At 47.7% G+C, this 25,215-nt stretch overlaps 2 protein-coding genes across 3 annotated transcripts in view; both read left to right on the forward strand.

The window, feature by feature from the left end:
• HSPA12A (heat shock protein family A (Hsp70) member 12A) overlaps positions 1-11,035 on the forward strand; it is a 77,888-nt gene extending 66,853 nt beyond the window's left edge. Inside the window, exons 8-12 of the mRNA XM_070363234.1 lie at positions 3,157-3,243; positions 3,816-3,920; positions 4,622-4,880; positions 5,562-5,665; positions 6,822-11,035. Coding sequence (XP_070219335.1) covers positions 3,157-3,243; positions 3,816-3,920; positions 4,622-4,880; positions 5,562-5,665; positions 6,822-7,459 — 1,193 coding nt within the window. The 3' untranslated portion in view covers positions 7,460-11,035. The remainder of the gene's footprint in view (positions 1-3,156; positions 3,244-3,815; positions 3,921-4,621; positions 4,881-5,561; positions 5,666-6,821) is intronic.
• Positions 11,036-12,920: 1,885 nt separating this feature from the next.
• SPMIP5 (sperm microtubule inner protein 5) lies at positions 12,921-20,653 on the forward strand. Of its 2 annotated transcripts, none has more exons than XM_005899391.2 (6): positions 12,921-12,987; positions 14,210-14,273; positions 17,530-17,748; positions 19,414-19,600; positions 20,109-20,209; positions 20,328-20,653. In XM_005899391.2, the coding sequence occupies exons 2-6, from the start codon at positions 14,219-14,221 to the stop codon at positions 20,471-20,473; spliced, it is 708 nt and encodes a 235-aa protein (XP_005899453.2). In that variant the 5' UTR covers positions 12,921-12,987; positions 14,210-14,218; the 3' UTR covers positions 20,474-20,653. The 2 variants fall into 2 exon arrangements, with proteins under 2 accessions (XP_005899453.2, XP_070219679.1); XM_070363578.1 differs by lacking the exon at positions 12,921-12,987 and adding an exon at positions 13,254-14,110.
• The last annotated feature ends 4,562 nt before the right edge of the window (positions 20,654-25,215 follow it).

The raw sequence follows: 25,215 nt of genomic DNA on the forward strand, positions 1-25,215 counted from the left end.
CCACTTTGTATGTGATGTGCTCATTGTGAATCTTAACTATAAACCTGGCGAGAGTTGAGGCTAGAGGTGAAAAGGGCGGACTTTCCCTGAGGGGTTGACGCTCATTTAACTGTGGGAAGGAGCACTGCCCAGGGAAACCCAGGTTGGGCATTTTAAGGGCCTTTTTTCTCTCCAATATTGGGTTGGCCAAAAATTCTGTGACAATTTGTGGAAAAACCTGATATTGACCTATATGCAAGTTGCTCACAAGCTTGCTCCTCAGAACTGTTTCCCTGGAATGTAGGGCTCTTTAGATCTGTCCAGGGCCATGGTGTCTGCAGATACCCTGGGCAGTTAGAGCCACATGGGTGAACACGGATGCTAAGGAGCTGTGGGGGATGGCACTGTGCACCCCAGCTCTGAGCTCTCTGCCCAAGTGAGGACTTCAAGGGCAACCCCCGCCTCCGCCGCCCCCCCGCCCCCCCCACCGCCATCACTGCAACCCACTTCCATCCTGCCCTGGAAGGCCCAGGTCCTGGAGGAGGACAGGGATGACATGAGTGAGAACTGTCACCAGTTAGTCCTGAGCTTTCCTTGATCCTCAGCTTGAAGGCTGTTTCTGCACTGCCTGGGACACTGGGCCCCAGGCTCACCCTTGGCGGGCACACATTCCTGTCCAGACAGGGCTCTCTTCCTCTTTACAAGGTGACTCTGCCCCAGCGGCCATGCTTTTCATTTTTAACCTAGGATGGAGGAGTCTGTGAACCTGAGCGATGAGACAGTGGCAGGAAGTTCACTTGTCACCAGGCTGCTGCCCCCTCAGCCTGCCAGGGCCATGTGTTCGCCGCCTGGATCTGATTCACCCAGAGCGAACGGAAACAGGCTTCCCTCCAAGTCTCGGGGCTCGAGTTGCCTTTTTCTCACAAGGCTAGCCTCACTGCTGACTAAACCCAATGCATTCACATTTTAAATATTCAGGATCATTGTTTTAATTGGAAAAAAGAGGAATGTCTGACTGGGCTATTTCATATACTGATCCTTACTCAATTGTTCATAGACAGCCGCTCATGCCAGAATTAGCTGATTGAGCACAGCTCTCCTTGAGACTTCTTAAGCACAACATTCACATAGGAGGACCCGTTAGAATGCCTGCCTTTCCCAGGAGCTCAGGAGTTTTTGTCTCTCTTTCCTTTAATGTATTCTATCATGCCCACACTGCTCCATGTCTGTGCCCTGTGCCTTGTGGAATTTGCTGTTGTTTTCTGTGCTCAGAGCAGTGTCTTTGGTTTTTGAAATCCTCATGTTGTTGGCTACCACCCCTCAGAGGGTCAGTGAGGCAGGGGTTCCATCTTAACCTTGCTTTTTGCTGAGAACCTCCCTCCCAGAAGGACAGAGTGCTGTGTGGGAAGGCCTGGCAGAGTGCTTAATCAGGGGGTACCCAGGATGGCATCAGTAGCCTGAGCCCCCCCACCTTGGGCCATTCTCTGCCCTCTGATGCCCCTCCCTGATAGACTCTGTCTCCAGCACTGCAGGGTTTACTGTTGGTATTATTCGACTCCAAAAGGACTTAACGATATTAGTAAAGGCTACATTTTTCACAATCTTGGGCATATTTGCCTGAAAAACAGGATTTTCTGAGTGCTCAAAACATGTTTTATTAGCCTCACTTAGCCGTTTTTTACACATGCCATTTTCTTGGCCACCTAGGCTGTTTTGGAAAGTCAGTCCCCACTGCAAAGTGTTCAATGTAAGTTCATCTGGAGCTGGGCATAGGAGAGAAGCCCTGAGTCCTGGGACCCCCCACCACCCCAGGCCTGCCGGAGCTCTTTAATCAGGGACGGCCTGAGGAGCTTAAGGCTGGCCCGATGTTGATGTTTGTCATTCTAATCCCCAGAGGAGATGCAGCCTTGTGAACACTGTGCTCCTTGCTGAAGGAAGCTGGAGGGTCAAGGGTCCTTTATTGGATAACAAGCAGCAGATGGATTTGTAGGGCTGAGGGACTAAAGATTTGGTGGGGCGCAGAGTGGTGGATTAGAGCCTTTGTCTTTAAAACCAGGATTGCTCTGAACTGTTCATGGTGGGGGTCATTTGTTGAGTTCACTGTCTCATACTTGGTGCTTTGCCTTCCTCATCACCTACTGTGTGCCTGGTGTCACAGTGGGTGCTGACAACAAATCAGAGGGCCAGTCCCTGCTCAGCCTGCGTGGAGCTTGGGCCAGGTAGTATCATCCCATTTTATGGATGAGGGAACTGAAGCCGAGAAAGGTTAAGTGATTTGCCCCAATTCCCATCGTGCCTGTGCTCTGGTGCTTCCCAGGCTCCCTCTCACAGCATCTTTCCCTCCTCTTAACATTCCTATTCAGCGTTTTCAGACTTCACTCTAAATTGTTAAGTCTCAAAGGCAGGGGGTCCACCGTCTGAGGGTTCATTTCAGGCTGCAAGACAGAGTTGTGGGAACGCCAAGTCCCTTGACCTCCCTGACCTGGTTTCCTCATCTGAGCACAGGACGATGATTTGGGCCCTGTCCGTCTCAAGGGGCTGTCGGGAGCCAGCGGGAGATTAAATACCCATGCAAGGCATCACAGCCACTGAGTACCCCAGCCACCCCTAGGTTGTCCCGCATTGTGCGGGGGAAAAAGGCGGCGCCGGCTTCGCTAGGTTCAGCCGCGCCACCTTGTGGCGGAAGAGCATATCGACTTCAACTGAGTCTGGAAAGGGCTCCAGGCCGGTTTATCCCAGACCCAGATAGGAAAACATACCCCGCATTCCATGTATCAGACCAAGTTCCTTGATGTGAAATTATTTAACCAAGCGCACTGCAGGCCATTTGGCAGACAGCTTCCTCCCTAGGGCAGCAGAGCCAGGAAACTGACCTATTTTATTTCCATTCCCCTGAAACGGTTCCTGGAGGAAGGGAATCTCACCACGGTGAGCTTTTCAGCAGGGCACTGGCTAGCTCCAGGCAGATGAATAGATGGAGGCCGGTGGAAATAGCTCCTTGCTGTGGAAGAGCTGGCTTTGTCATTCCCCATGTTGTATTTATGTAATCATTCTGATCAAGATCACCAAATGTTCTGTTCCCAAACCTCCCATGCTCTCTCACCTCCACTGACTAAAGGGACTGCGGCTCTTTCATGCTTTCTCACCCGTTGTTATTTTCTTTCTGTTGGCCACTAGCTAAGGAACACATACGACGTAATCGGCAGAGTCGGACCTTTCTGGTGGAGAATGTCATAGGAGAAATCTGGTCTGAGCTGGAGGAAGGTAGTGTCCTTGAATGTCCTTTGCCCCTGCTGTGTGTGTGTGTGTGTGTGTGTGTGTGTTGGCAAAAATGCATTCCTATTTGTTCTTTTTACACTTTTGGAAAATGTTCCAAATCGGTTTTACAGACCTGCTTGCCCAGGGAGAGCTCTTTTTGGAGCTGTAATTTTGCATGTTCTAAAACCATATAGGCTCTTCAGAACAAAAATAGGAGCTGGAACTCACCAGTTCCAGGGTAAGCCTTGTGTTATAAACAGCAGGTCATTCGATGGTGCTGTTACCTTGGCAGGAAGTTGTCAATTTGTACATGCCAGGTTTGCGGTGTCGTGTGACATGAATGCTTTAGTCTTAAAGATTCATTCGTCTGTGTTCACAGTCCATGCTAACTGGCATTTCTGGGCAGACATTATCTCATTCTCTTTAGTCATGAATAACTTGCTGTGCTCCTAATTAGCAAAACCATTGTACTAATGGGTGTTGATGGAGCTTAGCTGGGTACCCCGTCATCACCTGCCAGATTGTTCCAGGACACAGTGGACAAGTGGTCTGTATAAAGGATGGCTGTTTTGTACCAGGTGACAAGTATGTGGTGGTGGACAGTGGCGGCGGCACCGTGGACCTGACAGTCCATCAGATACGGTTACCAGAGGGACATCTTAAAGAACTGTACAAAGCAACAGGTAAGCCTGAGAAAATGAGGGAAATGGCTAATTTTCTCATACCTGAGCTGTTTTACTCATTTCTGATTTCTCTCAGCATCTCACTCTTTCAGTGCCATCAGCACGTGAGATTATGAGCAGTATGGATGTGTGAGACCAGACAGCAAAATGCCATTAAATGGCCTTTAAACACAAACTGCCATAACTTGGGTCCGGGCCTAAAGTGAGCCTGTTTCAGATCCTGGCCATGATCATCACCTGTGATTTGGTGCTGTGGCTAAGTTTTCCATGGAGATCCCAGGATGAGACCACCAAAACCAAAGAACATGCTTGTCCTTTTAGTGGGGATGGAAAGGATGAGTAATTAGTAGATCACAAGGACTTGGTGAGGTCTGCTGGCTTCACAGACTCAGTCCTTAGATTTCTTGGGAAGGAATACCACGATGTTCCCAATTAGCTAAATGCATTGATTTTATTTAAAATGTAAATAATTTTAAACCAATGGTTGACGAGTGATTTTTATAGCAAAGTTTTCCCTTGTGGAATAAGAAGAACCTAAGGGTTTTAAAGAGTAAGTAAAAACACACAGCTGCGGTCTGCTGGCTAAGTGGGCCCACATTTGGGCTACTGTCTTTGGCAAAACCCAGGGTAGGCTGCTACTCAGACTTCGGATTCTGTTTCTATTTTTAACAGAGTGCTCTCCCATTTTGTTCTTGACCTAGGTGGACCCTATGGATCTTTAGGAGTAGACTATGAATTCGAAAAGCTTCTGTGTAAGATATTCGGAGAGGATTTTATTGAGCAATTTAAAATTAAGCGTCCTGCGGCCTGGGTTGACTTAATGATTGCATTTGAGTCTCGAAAAAGGGCGGCTGCCCCAGACCGAACTAACCCACTGAACATCACCCTGCCCTTCTCCTTCATTGACTACTACAAGAAGTTCCGGGGACACAGCGTGGAGCACGCCTTGAGGAAGAGCAAGTGAGTCGGGCTCACGTTTGGCTCAGGACAGTCTAGGGGGTAGAAGATGTTGATGGGAGGGAGGAAGGGGGTGTGGACTCTGAGTTCCAGTCCTACACGCTTGCTGTGTGACCTTGGGAAAGTGAGTCAACTTTTCTGGTCCTTAGTTTTTTCATCTGGAACATGGGCATGATAATTCCACTTACTTCAAAGGGTTGCTGTGAGGGTGAAATGAATTCATATACGCTTAGCACAATGCCTGGGACCTGGAAAGTGCTATCTATGTGTTAGCTATGATTATGCACTAAAAAGATGAGCTTTACGAAAGCAGGGAAGTTTGGCTCCTGCTTTGTCCCCAGAGTCCACAACAGAACCTGTTGTGGGTTCTGTTGTGGGTTACTGAGCACTGAGTAGGTGCTCAGTAAATATTTGTTGAATTATCACTCTGTCTTTTGCATTAGATTTTGGGTTTCACTGTATCAGGAGAGGGTTGGCCAGAGCCCAAAGTAAAGAGAAACGGAAGAGGTTGTGCCTTAGCTTTTAAGCTCCTAAGGGTCTAGATCCTGGTGGTTTAGGGTATTACTAAGGGATCTTTGGACTTTCAGACCCCCTTCCCCCCCTCAGATGTGACAGCTGTTCTGCCAAGGCCTGTGACTTGGGTATCCTTTCTACACTCTCACTCTCTCTCTGCCCGCCCCACAGTGTGGATTTTGTCAAGTGGTCCTCGCAGGGGATGCTGAGGATGAGTCCAGATGCCATGAATGCCCTTTTTAAGCCAACCATCGACAGCATCATTGAGCATCTCCGTAAGTGATCAGCCAGGGCTTGGCCACTTGGTGGGGCAGAGCCAAGAATGGGGACTGGCGTTTCCAGCATCACCCACCAGTATATGTGAAATTGGGATGGCAGGGGGTCCAGGGTTTAGCGCCACAGGTCAGGGTCCCAGCAGGAGTGGGCAGGGCCTGGGCATGTACGAGGGTGGCTGAGAGCCCCTTCTCATCTGGGCTTTCTGTCTGGCTTCAAAGGTCAGAGAGCTGGGACGTCTAAAGCAGTATATCATCGAGTGACTGGCCTTAGTGAAGGGATGGTCCTTGCTTTATCAGAATAGATTAGAAACCATAACCTCTGCTGGGATGGAGGAACGGTTATGTAAACCAAAGGTCTATCCCCACCCCCGTCACCAAACACACACCAGAGCCCTCACCTGGGGACACAGTAGACTCACCAAGGCCTCTTCCAGTATCCAGGGCCTCCACCTCCCACTCTGTACCTGGCCAATCAGAACCCCCAGGGGTGGGGTGGGAATTTGATGAAAACCAAAGAATAATATTTCTGACAGCCTGCCTTGACTCAAGAGAACCACAGGTTTGGAGAGGGTGAGGGGTATTCATTTACACCTAACAAAGAACTGCTTAAACTGATCACTATCTAGCTGTGAAAATGAGTTTCTACTTAGCAGTAGCTTGAGTTTTTATTCCTGAGCATACTGATGTACAGACCTCCTTTCTTTAAAAGTAATATAGACATATATTTACTTTTGGCTGTACTGGGTCTTTGTTGCTGCCTGAGGCCCTTCTCTGGTCGCAGCGGGTGGGGCTGCCCTCCAGCTGCGGTGCGCACGCAGGCTTCTCATTGCAGTGGCTTCTCTTGTTGCCGAGCACAAGCTCCAGAGTGTACTTCCTAGCTGTGGCACACGGGCTTAGTTGCCCTGCAACAGGTGGGATCTTCCTGGACCAGGGATCGAACTGGTGTCCACTGCATTGCGAGGCGGATTCTTAACCACTGGACCACCAGGGAAGCCCATCAAACCTCCTTTCCTTAAAGGACTAGCTCTACAAAAGTATTCTGTTTGAGTTCAGACCAAGAGTGTCCTCCAGTTGGTCCATTCCCCGCCTTCTCAGGCCACCCAGTCCCCCTTGGCTCTTGGTGACAGGTTGCTTGTCCCCTCCTCTTCCCTTTCAGGGGACCTGTTTCAGAAGCCGGAGGTGTCCACAGTCAAGTTCCTCTTCCTGGTGGGCGGCTTCGCCGAGGCGCCCCTCCTGCAGCAGGCGGTGCAGGCTGCCTTCGGCGACAAGTGCCGCGTCATCATCCCCCAGGACGTGGGCCTCACCATCCTCAAGGGCGCCGTCCTCTTCGGCCTGGACCCCGCGGTCATCAAGGTGCGCCGGTCCCCACTCACGTACGGGGTGGGCGTGCTGAACCGCTACGTGGAGGGCAAGCACCCGCCCGAGAAGCTGCTGGTGAAGGACGGCACCCGCTGGTGCACCGACGTCTTCGACAAGTTCATCTCCGCCGACCAGTCCGTGGCCCTGGGCGAGCTGGTCAAGCGCAGCTACACCCCGGCCAAGCCCTCCCAGCTGGTCATCGTCATCAACATCTACAGCTCCGAGCTGGACGACGTGAGCTTCATCACCGACCCCGGGGTGAAGAAGTGCGGCACGCTGCGCCTGGATCTCACCGGGGCCAGCAGTACCAACGTGCCCGCCCGCAGGGAGATCCAGACCCTCATGCAGTTCGGGGACACCGAGATCAAGGCCACGGCCATTGATATAGCCACTTCCAAGAGTGTCAAGGTTGGGATCGACTTCTTAAATTACTAACCAGCCCTCCCCGCCACCGGTCCCCTCCTTGGACTTGGCTCACCCGCATCTGCTGACCTCAACCCTGACTGTTCTTTCCCTGCCCTTGACCCTTGCCATCACCCATCTGAATTCCAGCGGGGAAGATGAGAACAGCCAGGGCTAGACATAATTAGGGGATGTTTCTGAGGGCACACTGGAGTCAGAAAAACTGTCGGCAGTGAAGATGGAGGTTGGGGAATACGAAATTTGAGCATCCTAGAAGAGCAGCTAGTGTTCACAGGTAAAAAGTGGTGAAACGCCCACCTGACAAGGGAATCAGTACATTTCTGCAGCAGTGATTAGGCTGGGGTTGAAGAGATCTCCCTTCCGTAGAACTTAGGATGCCCTATCACAACCTTTCCAGATTTGAAATAAGATCTTTGAGCCAAGAGGAGACTCTTCATCTCTCTGAGACTTTCCTTTTTACGTATTTTGGATGGCAGTCCATATAAAATACCACCCATCTGCAGTTAATTCCTTTTCATCATCATGTGATTGAAAGTGGTGACTCAGTGGGAGCTTGGAGGGTTTTTTAAGCCGGTGGGAGAAGCCTGCCTACACTGGGCACTATTTTAGGTTCTCATAATTTAACTTCCAAATAGGCTCAGTGAAGAATAACTGCAGCTTCAGCTAATCCGCGAGGATTTGTGAGTGGGAGCACTGACGCCTCAGCTTTTCGGCAGGTGAAAATTTGCTTCGAGGGAAATGGATATCGAGCTACTGACATATCCCAGGTTATTTATATGCTGGGAAAGAACTCCCCAAAGGCCAAATCCTGAATTCTGAATTCATAAGTAATTCAAGTTAACCTCAGTAGGATTCTGTGTGAGAAAATGAAGTCGCAAGTTGCCTTGTTCACATCACCAAGCCTGGGCGCGAACACGGGAACAGGCTTTGAAACAGCCCCTTTCCTCAATGAGCACACATATTTTCAACTAACTCCCTCCTCCCGGCTCGCCCTCATCTCCCTAAGAGTTTTTGGCCATTTAATTCCACATTTGGGGAAGACTACATTAGTGATACACAGGCAGAGAATCTGTTCTACAAAATATTTCATTAAAATCTTCCGTTTCTAAACTTGAACTGAAGATTCTACCTACAGGCATTCGGAGATCGATACTGAACGAATGAAGCTGGTTTTTGTTTTTGTTCAAAGCAGATCTGTGGATCTCCCCTGCAAGAACTGCCTGGGGACTTCTTAAAAACAGGTTCCTGGATCCTCTCCCTTTTATGAACTCGAGTCTTGGAGAGGGAACCCAAATCTGCAATGTTTAGTAAATGCCGCAGGGGACTGTGGCTGAATTGGAATCTGAAAACTCCCAACTTTAGGTTTTTTGAAAGCTGGGGCACGGACTGCAGCCTCTGGTTAGGTTCCTTGAGGGGGAGGATCTACAAGTGAAGGGCCAGGAGCCCACCCCTTGCCCTCTAGGGAGTGGGGCTGGAGCTCCACCTGGCTTGGGGATGGCAGGAGCTGGGAGGAAAGAGATTGGAAGAAAGGCAGCTGAAGAATGGGGCAGATGAGCCAACTAGTGTGTGTGCCTGCTCCCCATCCTTCCCCACTTGCAAAGCCAGCCTTCCACTTTCAGGAGCCAACTGCAGGAAAAGAATCCAGAACCTGACTCACAGCCCGTCTGATCTGTCAAAGCTGTCTTTTCCACCTGCTGGAGTTCAGTCGGTTTTAAATCACTGGAGGCATGCATAATAAAAGAGGGGAAGATGGTTGAGCCACTAACTTTGAATGTGAGTTGGATTCACAAACCCATGATCACAGCCCATTATCATATGCAGATTTTAAACAGCATTTCCAATTTCATTTTAACGTGTCTCCTTTTTCACATCGCTTGCTGCAGAATTCCCTACTAGAATGTGAAACACGAACACACCAGAGAACTGGAGAATGCTAGACACATCCTTAGGAGCCGGGTTTTGCATCCAGGCACGAAGGTGTGTGCACTAGGGTCCTCTTGCTGCCTGCTCTGCTTCAAAAGCTTAATGTTATGGGTCATTCTTTGGTGTTGCCAGCCATACTCTACAAACAAGACTTTTCAATTGAGTTATAATATAATTTTATGTACATATAATATTAGAAAATTGTACAGAATCTTGATTTCTACAATGTGCTTTTCTTGTTAAAAAAGAAAAAAGGGAAAATGCTCATTGAATTTTGTTGATGACATTGCTGCCTTTAATTTTCCATGGCTTCATTTCTTGACCATGCTTAATTTGTACTGATGCTAAGCTATGGACTGTGTGTGTAGACTCAACAATAGACAGAGGTGCCTAGGGTCAGAGTCCTCTAAGAAATAGACCAGATGCATCGACAGCTTCATCAGAGCTTTCTACACATGCACATCCTTCCCAAAGGTTCACAGTTTATATTTAAAGAAGCATAATAATGTATTGATTCTCCTGTCCTGTCTTTGAGAGCTGAACTGTCTGGCTCTGTAAGCCACATGACTGTGTAGAGCAACCTCCAAAAAATGTGTCCTGCAGGGTTGTCAACCTCTCGTTTTGGGGCAATGCAATCACTCTGAGGGCAAAATGGTGATGTTTTCAGGACACTAGAATCAAAGGAAGGAATCAGGTAGTACACAAATTCAGCCTTCCTACTGGATTAAGTGTGAGTAATAGAGTCAAGTCCTTTTTGTGGCTAATGCAAGGCCTTTCCCACCTTGTGTTAAGGATGTCTCCTTGTCCACTATTTCTCTTCAAAGAAATGGTTGAAATTTGCAATGTTGGCAAAAAGATAATGGAGAGAGGGTGATGATTTTACTGGGTTTTCTTCTGGCCTCAGAGATGCAGTCCTAATAATCACACTTAGAATCCTCAGATCCATCTCTCCCTTCTCCACGCCCTCCCCCCCCAAATATTCTAGAGTAAGAGCACTGGATGGGTACATTTGGGCACATTTTCTCATCTTAGAAAGTTTCTAAAAGGCCTGTTGTCTTGACCCATCACTCAGTTGTCCCTGGCATATTATCTGAGGTTCAAGTGTCTTAGAAGAAGACCTGTCAAAGGATTTCCTTTGTACACAGCAGGCATTAATAAATGTTGAATGACAGACAAGTTACAGACAGACACGTAGGAAAAAAGAGACATACAAGTGCTTTTGCAGACTGATGGCTAAGACGAGTCCATGTTACAGAGCCTGCCCTACCCCTAGAATGTTATTTAGATCAAGTTTAGCTTTTAGAGTCCAGGTCTGGTTAATTGCCAGAGTGGCAAAGAATCGCATGCACCAATATAAACAGGAGTCAAAATGCATTATTAGTTGAAGATCGAATCACACATTGTAGAGATGAAATAGCTGTGATTAAACTGCATATTTATGCTGGGAAACGGCTTAAGTGGATGACTAGTATAAAAGTTGTTGGCCATAACATCACATCTCTCATCTGCTTGGAATATGGAACTATATTCTAAAATATCAGCCATTGGGGTCTGTTCACTAAAGGATAAATTAAAACTTCACAGAACTTTGCAACAGTTCACAATTTGATTGTATCTGCAGACTCTTCTTCACAGATGTCTAATAAAGCAAAACTCTGGATCTCATGTGGCCTGGACTTTTTGTTTTTGTTTTTTTTCATTAAATTTGTAAATGGAATTATAGCTACTTACTGACCTTCCCCTTTACCCCATCTCGGGTGGAAGTTGATTTTCATGTCCTTTCTTAGGTGTTACAAGCTTTATTAACTTTCACTCCAATAAGACGGGCTTCCCTGATGGCTCAGTAGGTCGAGAATCTGCCTGCAAAGCAGGAGACACAGGAGACATGGATTCGATTCCTGGGTTGGGAAGATCCCCTAGAGGAAGAAATGGCAACACACTCCAGTATTCTTGCCTGGAAAATTCCATGGGCAGAGAGGTCTATTATCTTGACCCATTAGTCAGTTGCTTCTGACATATTATCTGAGGTTCAAGTTTCTTAGAAGAAGAACTGTCAAAGGATTTCCTTTGTACACAGCAGGCATTAATAAATGTTGAATGACTGACAAGTTAGGGATCCCATAGATAGTGGGCTACAGTCCATGGGGTCGCTCAGAATTGGATACAACTGAGCGACTAAGCATACACACCATAAGACTGGCTCCTCTGTTTACTGGGAACCAAACCTTCAACATCCATTAGCCCCCTTTCTCTTGAAGCCAAAGAAAGCAGCCCCACCAGAAAGAAGGCAGAAAAACCACAGTGCCCACTGGCAACTCCACTGCACCTAAAGGAAAGTCATGTAAAAAGAAAAGCAAAAGGCCAAGGATGGATGACTTGGCTTGTCCTCTGGTGTCCCAGCAGGCACACCAAGCTGGCTGCTGAATCTAGGGTTTTGTGTTTATTCCAGACTCTAAGTCTGGGTCAACCTCCATCCAGAGATGGCTCTAAAACTTCTGGATAGCCAGAGGTGAGCCCTAGGATCCTGTTGTTGTTCAGCCACTAAGTTGTGTCCCGCTCTTTGTGACCCTATGGACTGCAGCACACCAGGCTTCCCTGTCCTTCACCATCTCCTGGAGCTTACTCAAACTCATGTCCATTGAGTCAGTGATGCCATCCAACCATCTCATCCTCTGTCATCCCCTTCTCCTGCCTTCAGTCTTTCCCAGCATCACGGTATGGGTTCTTCCTAAGGGGGTAGCTCCACTGAGGTTTCATCTGAAGTTCAGTGGCCCTGAGGAGAGGCGGGGAGGTCTGGGAGGTGGAGTGAAACATGTATTGTGAAAGGAGGGCCATCAGGCTGTCTGGATGGTTTCCTCATCTGTAGAGGGAAAGCTGGAACTGGCAGTCTGTTCAGGCCATGCAGTCCCTGGTCTGGGTCACACAGTGGGCATCTTGGTTTCAATCCAGTGTGAAAGTTCAGCTCCCATAAAATGAGGCTGGTCAGAAGGAGTATGGTACTGCCTGCCCAGCATCCTTCATTGGGTGTTTGGTCCCCTTCTCACGCTTACCTGTCCTGGTCCGCCTGGAGATTCTCCTAGTAAGGGACACCAGGCTGCGGGTGCAGGGGTGTAAGAAGCCCAAGGGAAGCCGCCTGGACAGAGCCTTGGCTTCCCTCCCAGGCTTCTCCCCCTACCCCTGCCAAGGCCTGTTCCCACCAATCCTCTCCCCCAAGCCCAGGCTCCCCAGTGTCCACATAAGAAAAGCTGGCTTTGAGACGGATTCCTTACTGCACTCCCCGGCCCAATTTCCACACCCAGAGCGGCTTCACCTGCGGGAGACCATGTACCCTGAACAGAGAACAGCTTCGGAGGCAAAATCCTTGCTGGGAAAATCCCTGGATTTTACCCCAAGAGCGGACGCTGAGCGAGTCTCCTCTGATTCCAGGCGGGGCTTCCAGTCGAGAGGTAGAAAGCTGAGGAAGGGGGAGGGGCAGGCTGGGGGTGCGACTCCGCCCCCTTTCTCCTCCCTTAGTCCCGCGATTGGGGTGAGCGCACAAAGGCCGGGAGGCCGGGTGCTCCGGTGGAGGCCAGGAGTGGGTAGGAGACCCCGTGGGGCTGTGATCCAGGCCGGCCCAGGTGAGGACCCTGGAGTGGGGCAAGGGTGGGGAAGCGGGGTGTCCGCGCTTTCTGATTGGTTTTCCGGCCCCACCCCCAGCGTAGCTCCTCCCTAGCCTCTTCCCTTCTGCCTCCTCCAGGCAGGCCTCCAGTAGTGGTGAGCAGCCCATCACCCACCTGCGCAGATCGCCGCCGTATCCCCAACCACGCGCACGCACTCCTGTCCCCACCGGGCTTCTCAGGTGGCTCGGCGGTGAAGAATCTGCCTACCACGCTGGAAACGTGGGTTGGATGCCTGGGTCGGGAAGATCCCCTGGAGAAGGAAATGGCAACCCACTCCAGTATTCTTGCCTAGGAAATCACGTGGACAGAGGAGCCTGGCAGGCTATAGTCCGCAAGCAACTAAACCACCACCACCACCACCAATCCTGCGCCCAGACTTTAGACCGTCTGACCTCCTTGGACTCAGAAATCTTCAAACAAGTTTCTTAACCTCTTTGTGCTTTTATCATCTGTAAAACCGGGACTGAAATAGAAATTAACCCTTAGGGCAGCGGTGAGGATTTAACAAGGCTTCCCTTAGTGGCTCAAATGGTACAGAATCTGCCTGCAGTGCTGGAGACCAGAGTTCGATCCCTGGTTGGGAAAGATCCCCTGGAGAAGGAAATGGCAGGAATGCAGTCCTGTCTTCAGCTGTGTGGTGGCAAGTGAATGTCTGAACTATTAAAATTCCCATCGCTGCTGAGTATACCCTGATGGAGACCCTCTCCTCTACCCCTGAGGCCATTTGTCCTGGCCACGAAGGCATCATTTCTGAGATTAACTGGCTGGTCAGGGTAGATGCCAGATGCAGGACCTGGCCTGTATTAAGGCAAGCACAGGCCATCCCGGAAGGAGGAAGGGGTCTAGCCCTGGAGACAGCATCCATGTAAACTGATGCTGTGTGGTACCCCACCTGCTGCCCTCCGCAACCACAGCTTGGACTCCATGCCAACTTTAGAGACTTCTGATGGCAAGAGCGATCAGCCACAGCTTACTCCAGCCACAGCTTACTCTAATTCTTCATTATATCCTGCGCATTGAATGTTTAGTGGCATCCTTGGCTAATGCCAGTGCTTTCTCTCTGTCCCAATTCCCTGGCAAGGTTAGTTTTACTCCCAAGGGCTCTGGCACATGTGCAGTGAGTTCTCTAGGAAGGGACTTCCGATGAGATGATTTCATTCCCTCTTCCCTTCATTAACAGAGCAAAATCATGGAGTCTTCCAAGACCTTCATGAGACAGATGCCGATCACACCAGGCTACAGTGGTAAGTGGTGACGGGCCCAGCAGAGGGACCATTTCTGTCTCTTCCTTGCCCCGTTATCCATGTCTGACCAGTTTAATGGGCCAGTAAGGCACTTTAGCGTTTAAGAGACCTGTTGAAAGTGCTCCATTGTTGAAGATGGCAGATCACTGTGTTCTGATAAGTGGAGAAATATAATCTAGGGAGAATTCCATGGACTGTTCCATGGGGTCGCAAAGAGTCGGACATGACTGAGCAACTTTCACTTTCACTTTCAAATCTCCCAGGACATGGTCTGGTATCCAGGAAGCACTTATCTCATGTCTCTTACATGCATTGGACCCGGGTAGACACAGATGAGTAAACTGAGGCTCTGCTCTTCTTTCCAAGTTGTGCTATTCTCAAACACTAGGGCTGTCCTTATGGTCCCATTTCTTCCTGTGTCCCCTAGAGGGAGGTGGCCAATTACTCTGGTTTGTTGGGAACGGTCACAGTTTTAGCCCTGAAAGTCCTGCATCCCAGGAAACCCCTCAGCCCTTGGCAAGTCAGCAGAACTAGTCACTCTATCCGAAGGCTTCTCCTTCTCAGCCTTCTGGGCTACTGAAAATTTACTAAATCACATCACGGTGGGTGTCGAGCCTAGTGCTCCCCAGAAGCCCTCTGCTCTCACATACAGGTATTCTCAGGAGGTGAGATTCATGGAGAGTATTCCAAGGTTGCCCATGCTCACCTTGGTCCTAGTGGTTGGTTAAGAGAATAAGCTTTGGATTTTAATAAACTGGGATTCCAGTCTCTTCCTGGCCATTATCTATGTGATTGTAAGTAGGTTACTTACCTCTGTATGGTAAGGAGAAATTTCTATAAAATGGTTGTTTTAGTTTTCTAGGGCTGTTGTATAAAACAGCAGATATTTATTCTTTTACAGTTCTGGAGGCCAGGAGTCTGAAATGAGGTATGGGCAGGACCACACTCTTTGATGGGCCCTGGTGTTCCTTGTCTTATGGCAGCATCACTCCAGTCTCTGCCCCCATCTTCTCATGACTTTTCTTGTGGCCATCGGCTCAGTGTCTCTGTGTCTTTGTTTCTCAGATCACCCTCTCCTTTCTTTTAGAAGGAAGCTAGCCATTGGATTTGGGAGTCCATCCTCAATCTAAGATGATCTCATTTCTGAAACCTTAATTACACCTGCAAAGACTCTATTTCCTGATAGGTTCACCTTCATAGGTTTCAGGGGTTAGGACTTGGGTAGATCTATTGATTCAGCCCACTATATGGGGTAGGGATAGGTTCCTAATAAGACTATTGTGAAGATTGAAGGAGCTTTGTTGTTGTTCAGCCACTAAGTGGTGTCCAACTCTTTGCGACCCCATGGACTGCAGCACGCTAGGCTTCCCTGTCCTTCACCATCTCCCGGAGCTGGCTCAAATTCATGTCCATTGAGTGGGAGATGCCATCCAACTATCTCATCCTGTGTCACCCCCTTATCCTTTTGCCTTCATTCTTTCCCAGCATCAGGATCTTTTCTAATGAGTTGGCTCTTCGAATCAGGTGGTCAAATTATTGGAGTTTCAGCATCAGTCCTTCAAAATTCAGGGTTGATTTCCTTTAAGATTGACTGGTTTGATCTCCTTGCAGTCCAAGGGACTCTCAATAGTTTTCTCCAGCACCTTAGCTCAAAAGCATCAATTCTTCGGCACTCAGTCTTCTTTACAATCCAGCTCTCACATCCATATGTGACTACTGGGAAAACCATAGCTTTGACTATACAGACCTTTGTCGGCAAAGTGATGTCTCTGCTTTTTAATATGCTGTCTACGTTTGTCATAGCTTTCCTTATAAAAAGTTCAGTTCAGTTCAGTCGCTCAGTCGTGTCCGATTCTTTGAGACCCCATGAACCACAGCACGCCAAGCCTCCCTGTCCATCACCAACTCCCGGAGTTTACCCAAACTCACGTCCATTGAGTCGATGATGCCATCTAACCATCTCATCCTCTGTCATCCCCTTCTCCTCCTGCCTTCAATCTTTCCCAGCATCAGGGTCTTTTCAAATGAGTTAGATCTTCGCATCAAGTGGCCAAAATATTATGTGAAACAATCTTTCACATTCTCAATTTCACTAAAGGAGCTGACATACATTTGAAATATCTTGGCCTTTAGCAAGACTCAATAAAGGTTGTTTGTAAAAAAAAATAATAATAAAGGTTGTTTGTATTTCTGTGTGTGTGTGTGTGTGTGTGTGCATACATATACACAATCAGGTAAAATCTATGCAGATCAGAGTAGACCCTGATGAAGAAGAACCACTGTGATGAGGTCCCTGGGTGTCTAGGGTCTCCTCCATGTTGTTAGTGTATCTTTTAATTGTCTTTTAATTGTCCAACATGTCTTTTAATCTCCCAAGTCCAACTGGGAGCCTGGCTAGTGGATGGAAGGCTTCCAGCACTGTCAAGAACAGTCTAATAATTCGAGTCCTCCAGAGGAGATTTCTTGCCAGTGCAGAGGGTGAGGGTTACTGCCTTCAACTCTGAGGCCAGCTTTTCTTACCTGGGGATAAAAGCAAAAATGTTGAGCTTCAATAATGAGACTTATATATTTATTTATTTATTTGCAATTTAAAGCTAAGCCTTAACCAGTTTTTTTTTCATTCTTTGTTCTTTTTAAAAATGGCCTTATTATGACAACATTATAGTACTTAGGATTCAGCATCCAGTTTAAATAAATAGTTGTGTTTTACCCATACTAATTGTAATGATTATATGTTATTTTGTGGGAAATGCTGAAAAATTGTGCTCAGGGTGGGTCTCACAGATAATGAATTTACCTTTTTGTGTAATAGGTCTCAGCTTTTAATAAGCCCACAATTTTCTGATGGTCCGACAAGAAAGATCCCAAATTGCATTTGGAAAGTGTCAAGGAAAATAAGCTTTCTCTTTAAAAAGATGAATAATTTCAATTACTCCTCAGACTATCATTTTGGCCCATTAAATGCTTTCCCCATTTGCCATTCGGGCTGACATCGGGGGCTTTGCTATCAAAGAACATTACTGTCATCGCCTTTGTGGAAACGGGCTTTCCCTCCCCACTCCAAGGTCATTTTTTGTGGCCTTGGGAGGACCCAGCCACAGTGGAAATAATAGCATGGCTTGTATTCATGGCCTTTGAGGAAATGCAGCGTTGTCGGCCAAGGAAGAAATGGCCAGGGCTGGGCAGAGATTCTGGGGGTTTGGGCAGGATCTGAATCTCTTGCTGAAGGTTGTGATTCCCTCTTCGACTCTTGCAGGCTTCGTGCCCTACCTGAGCTGCCAGGGCACCTCCAGCGAGGACAACATGGCCAACTGTCTGAAAATCTTCCAGGAGAACACACGGCGGTGTAAAGACCAGCTGGAGGAATTCCACTGCTCTGTGGCCACTGCCCCAAAACTGAAACCTGTCCGCTCGGAAGGGACGGTCCTGCGGACACTGCACCAGTATTACCGGCAGTACCATCCCTTAAGTCTGGGTACTGGCTTCTGGACACTGGCTCCCCCTTCACCCTGGGCCCCATTGCAGGGCCTGACTGGCTCACTGAGCGGCCACCAAGAGTACCGTTCCAGATCCCCAGGCGTCTATGCAAAGTGGAAAGGCTCAGTTGCTTAAAAGGAGAAAGAAACATATCCAGGGGGAGAGGGAGACAGCTGGAGAAGAGGGTTCTGGTACTCAGCTCCCTGGGTGGTCATCACGGAGGTTCAGAGAGCAGCTGTGGTCTCAGTGTGCATGTGTGCTAAGTCGCTTCAGTCGTGTCCGACTCTGACCCTAGGGACTGTAGCCCACCAGGCTCCTCTGTCCATGGGATTCTCCAGGCAAAAAATACTGGAGCACATCACCACGCCCTCCTCCAGGGGATCTTCCTGATCCAGGGATTGAATCCACATCTCTCATGTCTCCTGTATTGGCAGGCGGGTTCTCTACCACTACCGCCACCTGGGAAGCCCCTGTGGTCTCAGTAGTTATGGCTTTTTAGTTGCTTTCTCTGTGCCCAGCATCGTTATTTCATTAACCACCCATGACAACCATATGAAGTCGATACTATTATTCCCACTTGAGCATAGTGTCCCTTGTCTGAGGTCAGACTTGGGGTTTGAACCCAGCTCCTCCAGGTGCTAGCTGGGCAGGAAGGGGTTTTGCACTGAATAACAACCATAATAATAGTGAAAAAAAACAGCTGATGATATGACTGTATAATGTTAATCATCAAAACAGTGATTTATCCTAGCTGGTTTTTAAGGTCTAACACCCAACAGGAAAAGTAAAGGACTGATTACCTTTATTATTATTACTGTAACTGGGGACTTTTCAATACATGGCAACTCACATGTTTGTCATGCTTTGGAAATTTCCCAGCCATTTATAAGAAGCACCAGCCTAAGAGTTTGGGCTTTAGCCCAGCTCTGTGACTCTTTGCTGTGTGACGTAGGGCAGGTGACTTCCCATCTCTGGGCTACAGTTCCTTCATCTAAGGCAGGGAAGGATGGACTAGACACTCCCTAGGGTGCCTTCCAACTCTGAGGTTCTGGGACTCTCTGGTCTAATTCAATTCTTACAGCAACTGGAGGAGACAGAGGGCAGGCAGTTATCTTTCATCTCACAAATGTAAAATTGCAGAAGGTCAGCCCACCAGGCGGCCAGAGCTAGGTGTGATGTGCTTTTTCCTGACCTACATGCTTCTCTTGATTCTCTTAGTTAAATCATCAAGGAGCATCAAATGCCTGAAGCTTTTGTGTTGTTGTTGTTAGTCTGAGAAAAGAGTGGGATCCGTTTAAGAGCAATAACGGGAATCAGAGAAACGCGGGTCTAAATCCTGGCCCTGTCACTCCCTTGCTCTGTGACTCGGCCAAGATTCTCTTCACCTCTCTGAGGTCTCAATGTCCTGCTCCACGGAAGTGTTGGTGATAATAGCACCGACTTCTTAGAGTTTATAAGACAATGAGATGAGAGAGAGAGCCTATGTAAATCCCCACCAAACGCAGACACACAGAATAAACCAACCAGTGGTAGCTGTCCTCATCACATCTCAGGGCCTAGGGCTCTCCCCAGGGCTGATTGTTGGGATGCTGATTCGCTTGGGAGTGCCGCCCACTGGATGGCTTCTCAAAGCCCTCAAGGAAGCATGACATCTTTTTCACAGAATGCAAGAATATAAAGAAACCTCTCCATGAGCCCCCTATCCCCGGCTGGGCAGGCTACCTGCCGAGAGCCAGGGTCACTGAATTAGGCTGCTCCACGCGGTACACCGTCATGGCCAGAAACTGCTACAGGGACTTCCTGGACCTCATGGAGCGGGCCAAACAAGCACACCTGAAACCATATGAGAAGTAAGTCTGGCTAGGGTGGTAACTGCAGAAAGCCGGAACCAGGGGAAGAGCCGATCAGGGTTTCTAGATGCCCCCAGCCCAAAGCTAGGACTGATTTTTTTGTGTGTCTGATTTGTTTTTGCAAGGCGGCCATGTTTATAATTGCGGGACTTCCAAGTAGGAAGCCACATCCTGCCCCCCAGCTCCCCACTTGCACCCAACAAGCTCCAGGATCCCTGCTTCTGGCCTTTGCTGGTTTGCAGCGAGAGGCTGGGAGTAAAAACCAACAGGGCCCCCCACCCCCACCCACGACCTGAGGCTCAAGGTTGCTGAAGAAAGGATGGTAGGACACTGCTGGGAGTGGGGCTCTTGTGGCCTCAGTTTTCTGTTCTGTAAGATGGAGATGATGATCCTTGAAGGTAAATTGTCAGGATCAGAAATGAATATACTGTGCTCATATGGGACCTGCATAGATTATACTTATTTTTATCAGTAAAAGGAATAACTATGACTTTTGTTCTTACTTTAGAATATATGGAGTTAAGTCCACACCACCTCCTCCTACTCCTCCTCCAAAAGTTTTGTTGCATGAAGGGCTGCTGCCAAAATATCCGGATTTCTCTATTCCAGGTAAGAAGGGACTTTCTTTCCTGGCCTGCTGTTTTTAAAGCGGGCAGGATGTTTGCAGTAGCCCCTCTGCTTCGCTGGACCACCTGCCTTCGATGCGTGGGGCTGGTTTCTCTTTCAGGTGCGCGGTGTCCTACACTCAGCCGAGCCTTGATGGAGGACCCCAGGCCCCTGATGACGTGTGGCTGTACTCAGAGGCCAAGTGTTTGGTGCAGTGGGAAGATTTATCTAGAGCCGCTGTCTGGAGGAAAGGACATGGAAGGGTAGGAGTGGAGAGCTTCCTAAGGAGAGGCGAATATTACCGGGGGATCAGAAGCTTCCCGTCCTCACACGAGAGTGCTTCACACACCCGACAGACATAGGGGAAATTTCCTAAGAATCCTTTTCACTGCCACCTGCATCCTGACCGTTGGGCAATAATATGTCATTCTTGATAAAGGCCTTTTATCATCGTGTGAGAATAAAGAGGAAATACTGCTCAACTTTCTGAAGCTTTCTGTAGATTTTCTGCAGGTTCCGTTGACCCTGATGGGTGGGACCATCTCTTCCTGACCCCAGGGTAACATTGTGTGCTTGGTAACATTGTGGCTGAAGCTCTAGCCCAGCCCTCTAATGAGTCGGCCCCCATCAGTCACCTTGGGTCATGGTGTGGCAATCCCCAACATGGGCACAGAACCATGCCCACCCCAACCCCATTGTTTCAGAACCCCAGGCCAGGAAAACCATTGTACTGGTTTCCTAAGGCTGCTGCACGGGTACCACAAACCGGGTGGGATAAGACAGCAGAAATTTATTGTCTCATAGTTCTGGAAGCTAGAAGTCCTCTTTCAAGGTATTAGCAGGATCATGCACCCTCTGAAACCTTGGGAGAGAATCACTCCTTGCTCTTCCTCACCTCCTGGTGTGTGTGTGTGTGCGTGCACACATGTGCACACGTGCATGAGTGTGCTTAGTAATATCCAACTCTTTGCAATCCTAAGGACTACAGCCCGTCAGGCTCCTCCATCCATGGGATTCGTCAGGCAAGAATACTGGAGTGGGTTGCCATTTCCTTCTCCAGGGGATCTTCCTGACCCAGGGATCAAACCCAAGTCTCTTGTGTCTCCTGCATTGGTAGGCAGATTCTTTACCTCTGAGCTACCTGGGGAGCCCACCTCCTGGGGTTTGCTGTTAATCCTTGGTGATCTTTGGTGCATAATTCCAGTCTCTGTCATTGTGTGACTTCCCTGTGTCCCTGTGTCTTCACATGGCCGTGTTCTAGTGAGGACACCAGTCATACTGCCTGAGGGCTCACCCTTCTCCAGTATGCCCTCTTCTTAATTACAATTACACCTGCAACCATCGTATTTCCAAACAAGTCACATTCTGAGGTACTGCGATTAGGGCCTCAATTATCCTTTTGGGGGAGGGTGGGAGTCGGGGGTCTGGGGGAGACACAATTCAACCCTTAACACTGGCTGAATTTCTATCACTGACAGGCACTCTCACTGACTTTACTCTGAAGCCATTGGCATAAAGAAGAAATCAAAAGTAGTAGTTCCTGGGGTCATAAGGCCATTGTTATTAATATCAAAAGTTTCAAAACCGCCTGCCAGGCCAGGAACTTCCCCAGTTAAGACTTTGCCTTCCAGCGCAGGGAGTGTGGGTTCAGTCCCTGCCTGGGGAGCTAGGATCCTGTATGCCTCATGGCCAGAAAACCAAAACATAAAAACATAGAAACAATATTGCAACAACTTCAATAAAGACTTAAAAAAAACTGCTGGGGCAAAAGATGAACTGAGCCACTCTTGGGAGTTTTCCCCCAAGGTGGGAATTTTCACCTGGGCTCTCTGGATCCCCAAGTTTCCATGGGTAGAAATCAGTAGTCATGTCTTTGACTCTGATGGGAAACAAGAACTGGGATGAGAAAAAAGGTACACTTTTGTTTTCACTAACGTCCAAGTGAAATATAATATTTCCTTTGTTGATGAATGTAGGCAACAAACCACGCTGTACCTGTCACCCTGGCCCAAAATAAATCCCAGATCTTTTCATATCATATGACATTTGTTGCAAACAGCTTGAAATAATGTTGATCAGTACTTGTAATTATAGTTGTTATTGAAGATACTGTATCTACTCTCTAACATTGTTCTTCAGTGTATGTATAAGCAAACACTTATCACAAATTTTTTCTTTTTAGTTTCTTGATAGTATTTCAATATAATTAGTTTGCTAATTATATTTCTCATGTATTATACTTTACACATTAAAAAACATTGTTCTGAGAAGAGGTCCAAGGTTCGCCAGACAGCCAGAGGGTCCAGGGCACAGACATGGAAAGGAACCCTACCTGGGGAACAACTGAAGACGTGTGTAAAAGATGAGTGTCATACAAAACAACACCCCAAACCCAATGGGACGTGACATTACAATGCATCCTGTTATTAAAAGATGATGTAGGACTTCCCTGGTAGTACAACAGATAAGACTCCACCTGCCAATGCAGGAGACACAGATACAGTCCCTGGTCCATGAAGGTTCCACATGCCGTGGGGCAACTACGCCCATGCACCACAACTCCCGAGCCTGCATGCTGCAAGTACTGAAGCCCGCATGCCCTACAGCCTGTGCTCCACAACACGAGAAGCTGCTGTAACGAGAAGGCTGTGCCTCGCAATGAAGAGTAGCACCTGTTTGTCGAAACTAGAGAAAGCCACAAAGATCTATAGCACAGCCAAAAATAAATCATTAATTAAAAAGATAATGTGATAGGAGAATGCTAGTGTGAAAAAATATTTATGGTAATAGTACGTGAGAAAAGCAGCAAACAACAAACTCATGAGTACACACACACACAGACACACACACACAAACACACACATAATAATTCTGTTTTTCTGTTTAAAAATAAGGTCAGAGGGGTAAAGGGAGCTAACCCATAATACTAAGAGTGATTATTTGGCTGATGGTATTATTTGTGTTTTTTACCTTCTTGTGTTTGTCCCAATTTTCTACAGCCAACAGGTATTGCTTTCACATTCAAAAAATATTGTTTTCCTTATTTGAATTGATAAAATCCTCTTTTGAAGAGATTAATAAATAATCTTTTAGAGATCCCGTGTTTAAAGGAAAAAGCTACTCAATAGAAAGTAGTTGCATGATCTTTCAAGGGCTAGGACCTAGTTAAGTGAATAGTTGGGGGCTTTTCCAGCTTTTTTTTTTTTTTTTTTTTTATACCCTGGGAGAGTGATCCCACAGTCCTGGGAAGGAGATTGATCCCTCATCTGCTTCAGGCTGCTGGTCCAGGCTGCTGCATGCATACTGGCCCCTCAGAAATGAAGAACACAAGAGGCAGTTATGCCTGTTCCACTCTCCCTAACGTACAGAGTTTGCAGATGTCTGTTCTGGACCTAAAGTTTTGAAGTCTCTGCCCATGAAATTAAGGGATCAGTTCAGTTCAGTCACTCAGTCGTGTCTGACTCTGCAACCCCATGGACTGCAGCATGCAAAGCTTCCCTGTCCATCACCAATTCCCGGAGCTTGCTCAAACTCACATCCATCGAGTCAGTGATGCCATCCAACCATCTCATCCTCTGTCGTCCCCTTCTCCTCCTGCCTTCAATCTTTCCCAGCATTAGGGTCTTTTCCAGTGAGTCAGTTCTTTCCATCAGGTGGCCAAAGTATTGGAGTTTCTGCTTCAGCTTCCAATGAATATTCAGCACTGATTTCCTTTAGGATTGACTGGTTTGATCTCTTTGCAGTCCAAGGGACTCTCAAAAGTCTTCTCCAACACCACAGCTCAAAAGCACCATTTCTTCCGGGCTCAGCTTTCTTTATAGTTCAACTCTTACATCCATACCTGACTACTGGAAAAACCATAGCTTTGAGTAGATGGACCTTTGTCGGCCAAGTAATGTCTCTGCTTTTTACTATGCTGTCTAGGTTGGTCATGGCTTTTCTTACAAGGAGCTTCTGCTGCTACTGCTAAGTCACTTCAGTTGTATCCGACTCTGTGTGACCCCATAGACGGCAGCCCACCAGGCTCCCCCGTCCCTGGGATTCTCCAGGCAAGAACACTGGAGTGGGTTGCCATTTCCTTCTCCAATGCATGAACATGAAAAGTGAAAGTGAAAGTGAAGTCACTCAGTCGTGTCCGACTCTTCGTGACCCCATGGACTGCAGCCTACCAGGCTCCTCCATCCATGGGATTTTTCCAGGCAAGAGTACTGGAGTGGGGTGCCATTGCCTTCTCCATTACAAGGAGCAAGTGTCTTAATTTCATGGCTGAAGTCACCATCTGCAGTGATTTGGAGCTCCGAAAAATAAAGTCTCTCAATATTTCCATTGTTTCCCCATCTATTTGCCATGAATTGATGGGATACGATGCCATGATCTTAGTTTTTTGAGTGTTGAGGGTTTTTTAAATTAATTAATTTATTTTAATTGGAGGCTAATTACAATAATGTAGTGGTTTTTGCCATACATTGACATGAATCAGCCATGGGTGTACATGTGTCCCCCGTCCTGAACCCCCCTCCCACCTGCTTCCCCATCCCATCCCTCAGGTTCATCCCAGTGCACCCACCCTGAGCACCCTGTTTCATGCATCGAACCTGAACTGGCGATCTATTTCACATATGGTAATATATATGTTTTAATGCTATTCTCTCAAATCATCTCACCCTCACATTCTCCCATAGAGTCCAAAAGTCTGTTCTTTTGGACTATGTCTCTTTTGCTGTCTACCATATAGGGTCATCATTATCATCTTTCTAAATTCCATATATATACATTAATATACTGTATTGGTATTTTTCTATCTGATTTACTTCACTTTGTATAATAGGCTCCAGTTTCATCCACTTCATTAGAACTGATTCAAATGCATTCTTTTTAATAGCTGAGTAATATTCCATTGTGTATATGTACCACAGCTTTCTTATCCACTTGTCTGCCGATGGACATCTAGGTTGCTTCCATGTCCTAGCTATTGTAAACAGTGCTGCGATTAACATTGGATGTACATG

Source organism: Bos mutus, chromosome 26 (assembly GCF_027580195.1).
Source record: "Bos mutus isolate GX-2022 chromosome 26, NWIPB_WYAK_1.1, whole genome shotgun sequence".
Classification (NCBI taxonomy): Eukaryota; Metazoa; Chordata; class Mammalia; order Artiodactyla; family Bovidae; genus Bos; species Bos mutus.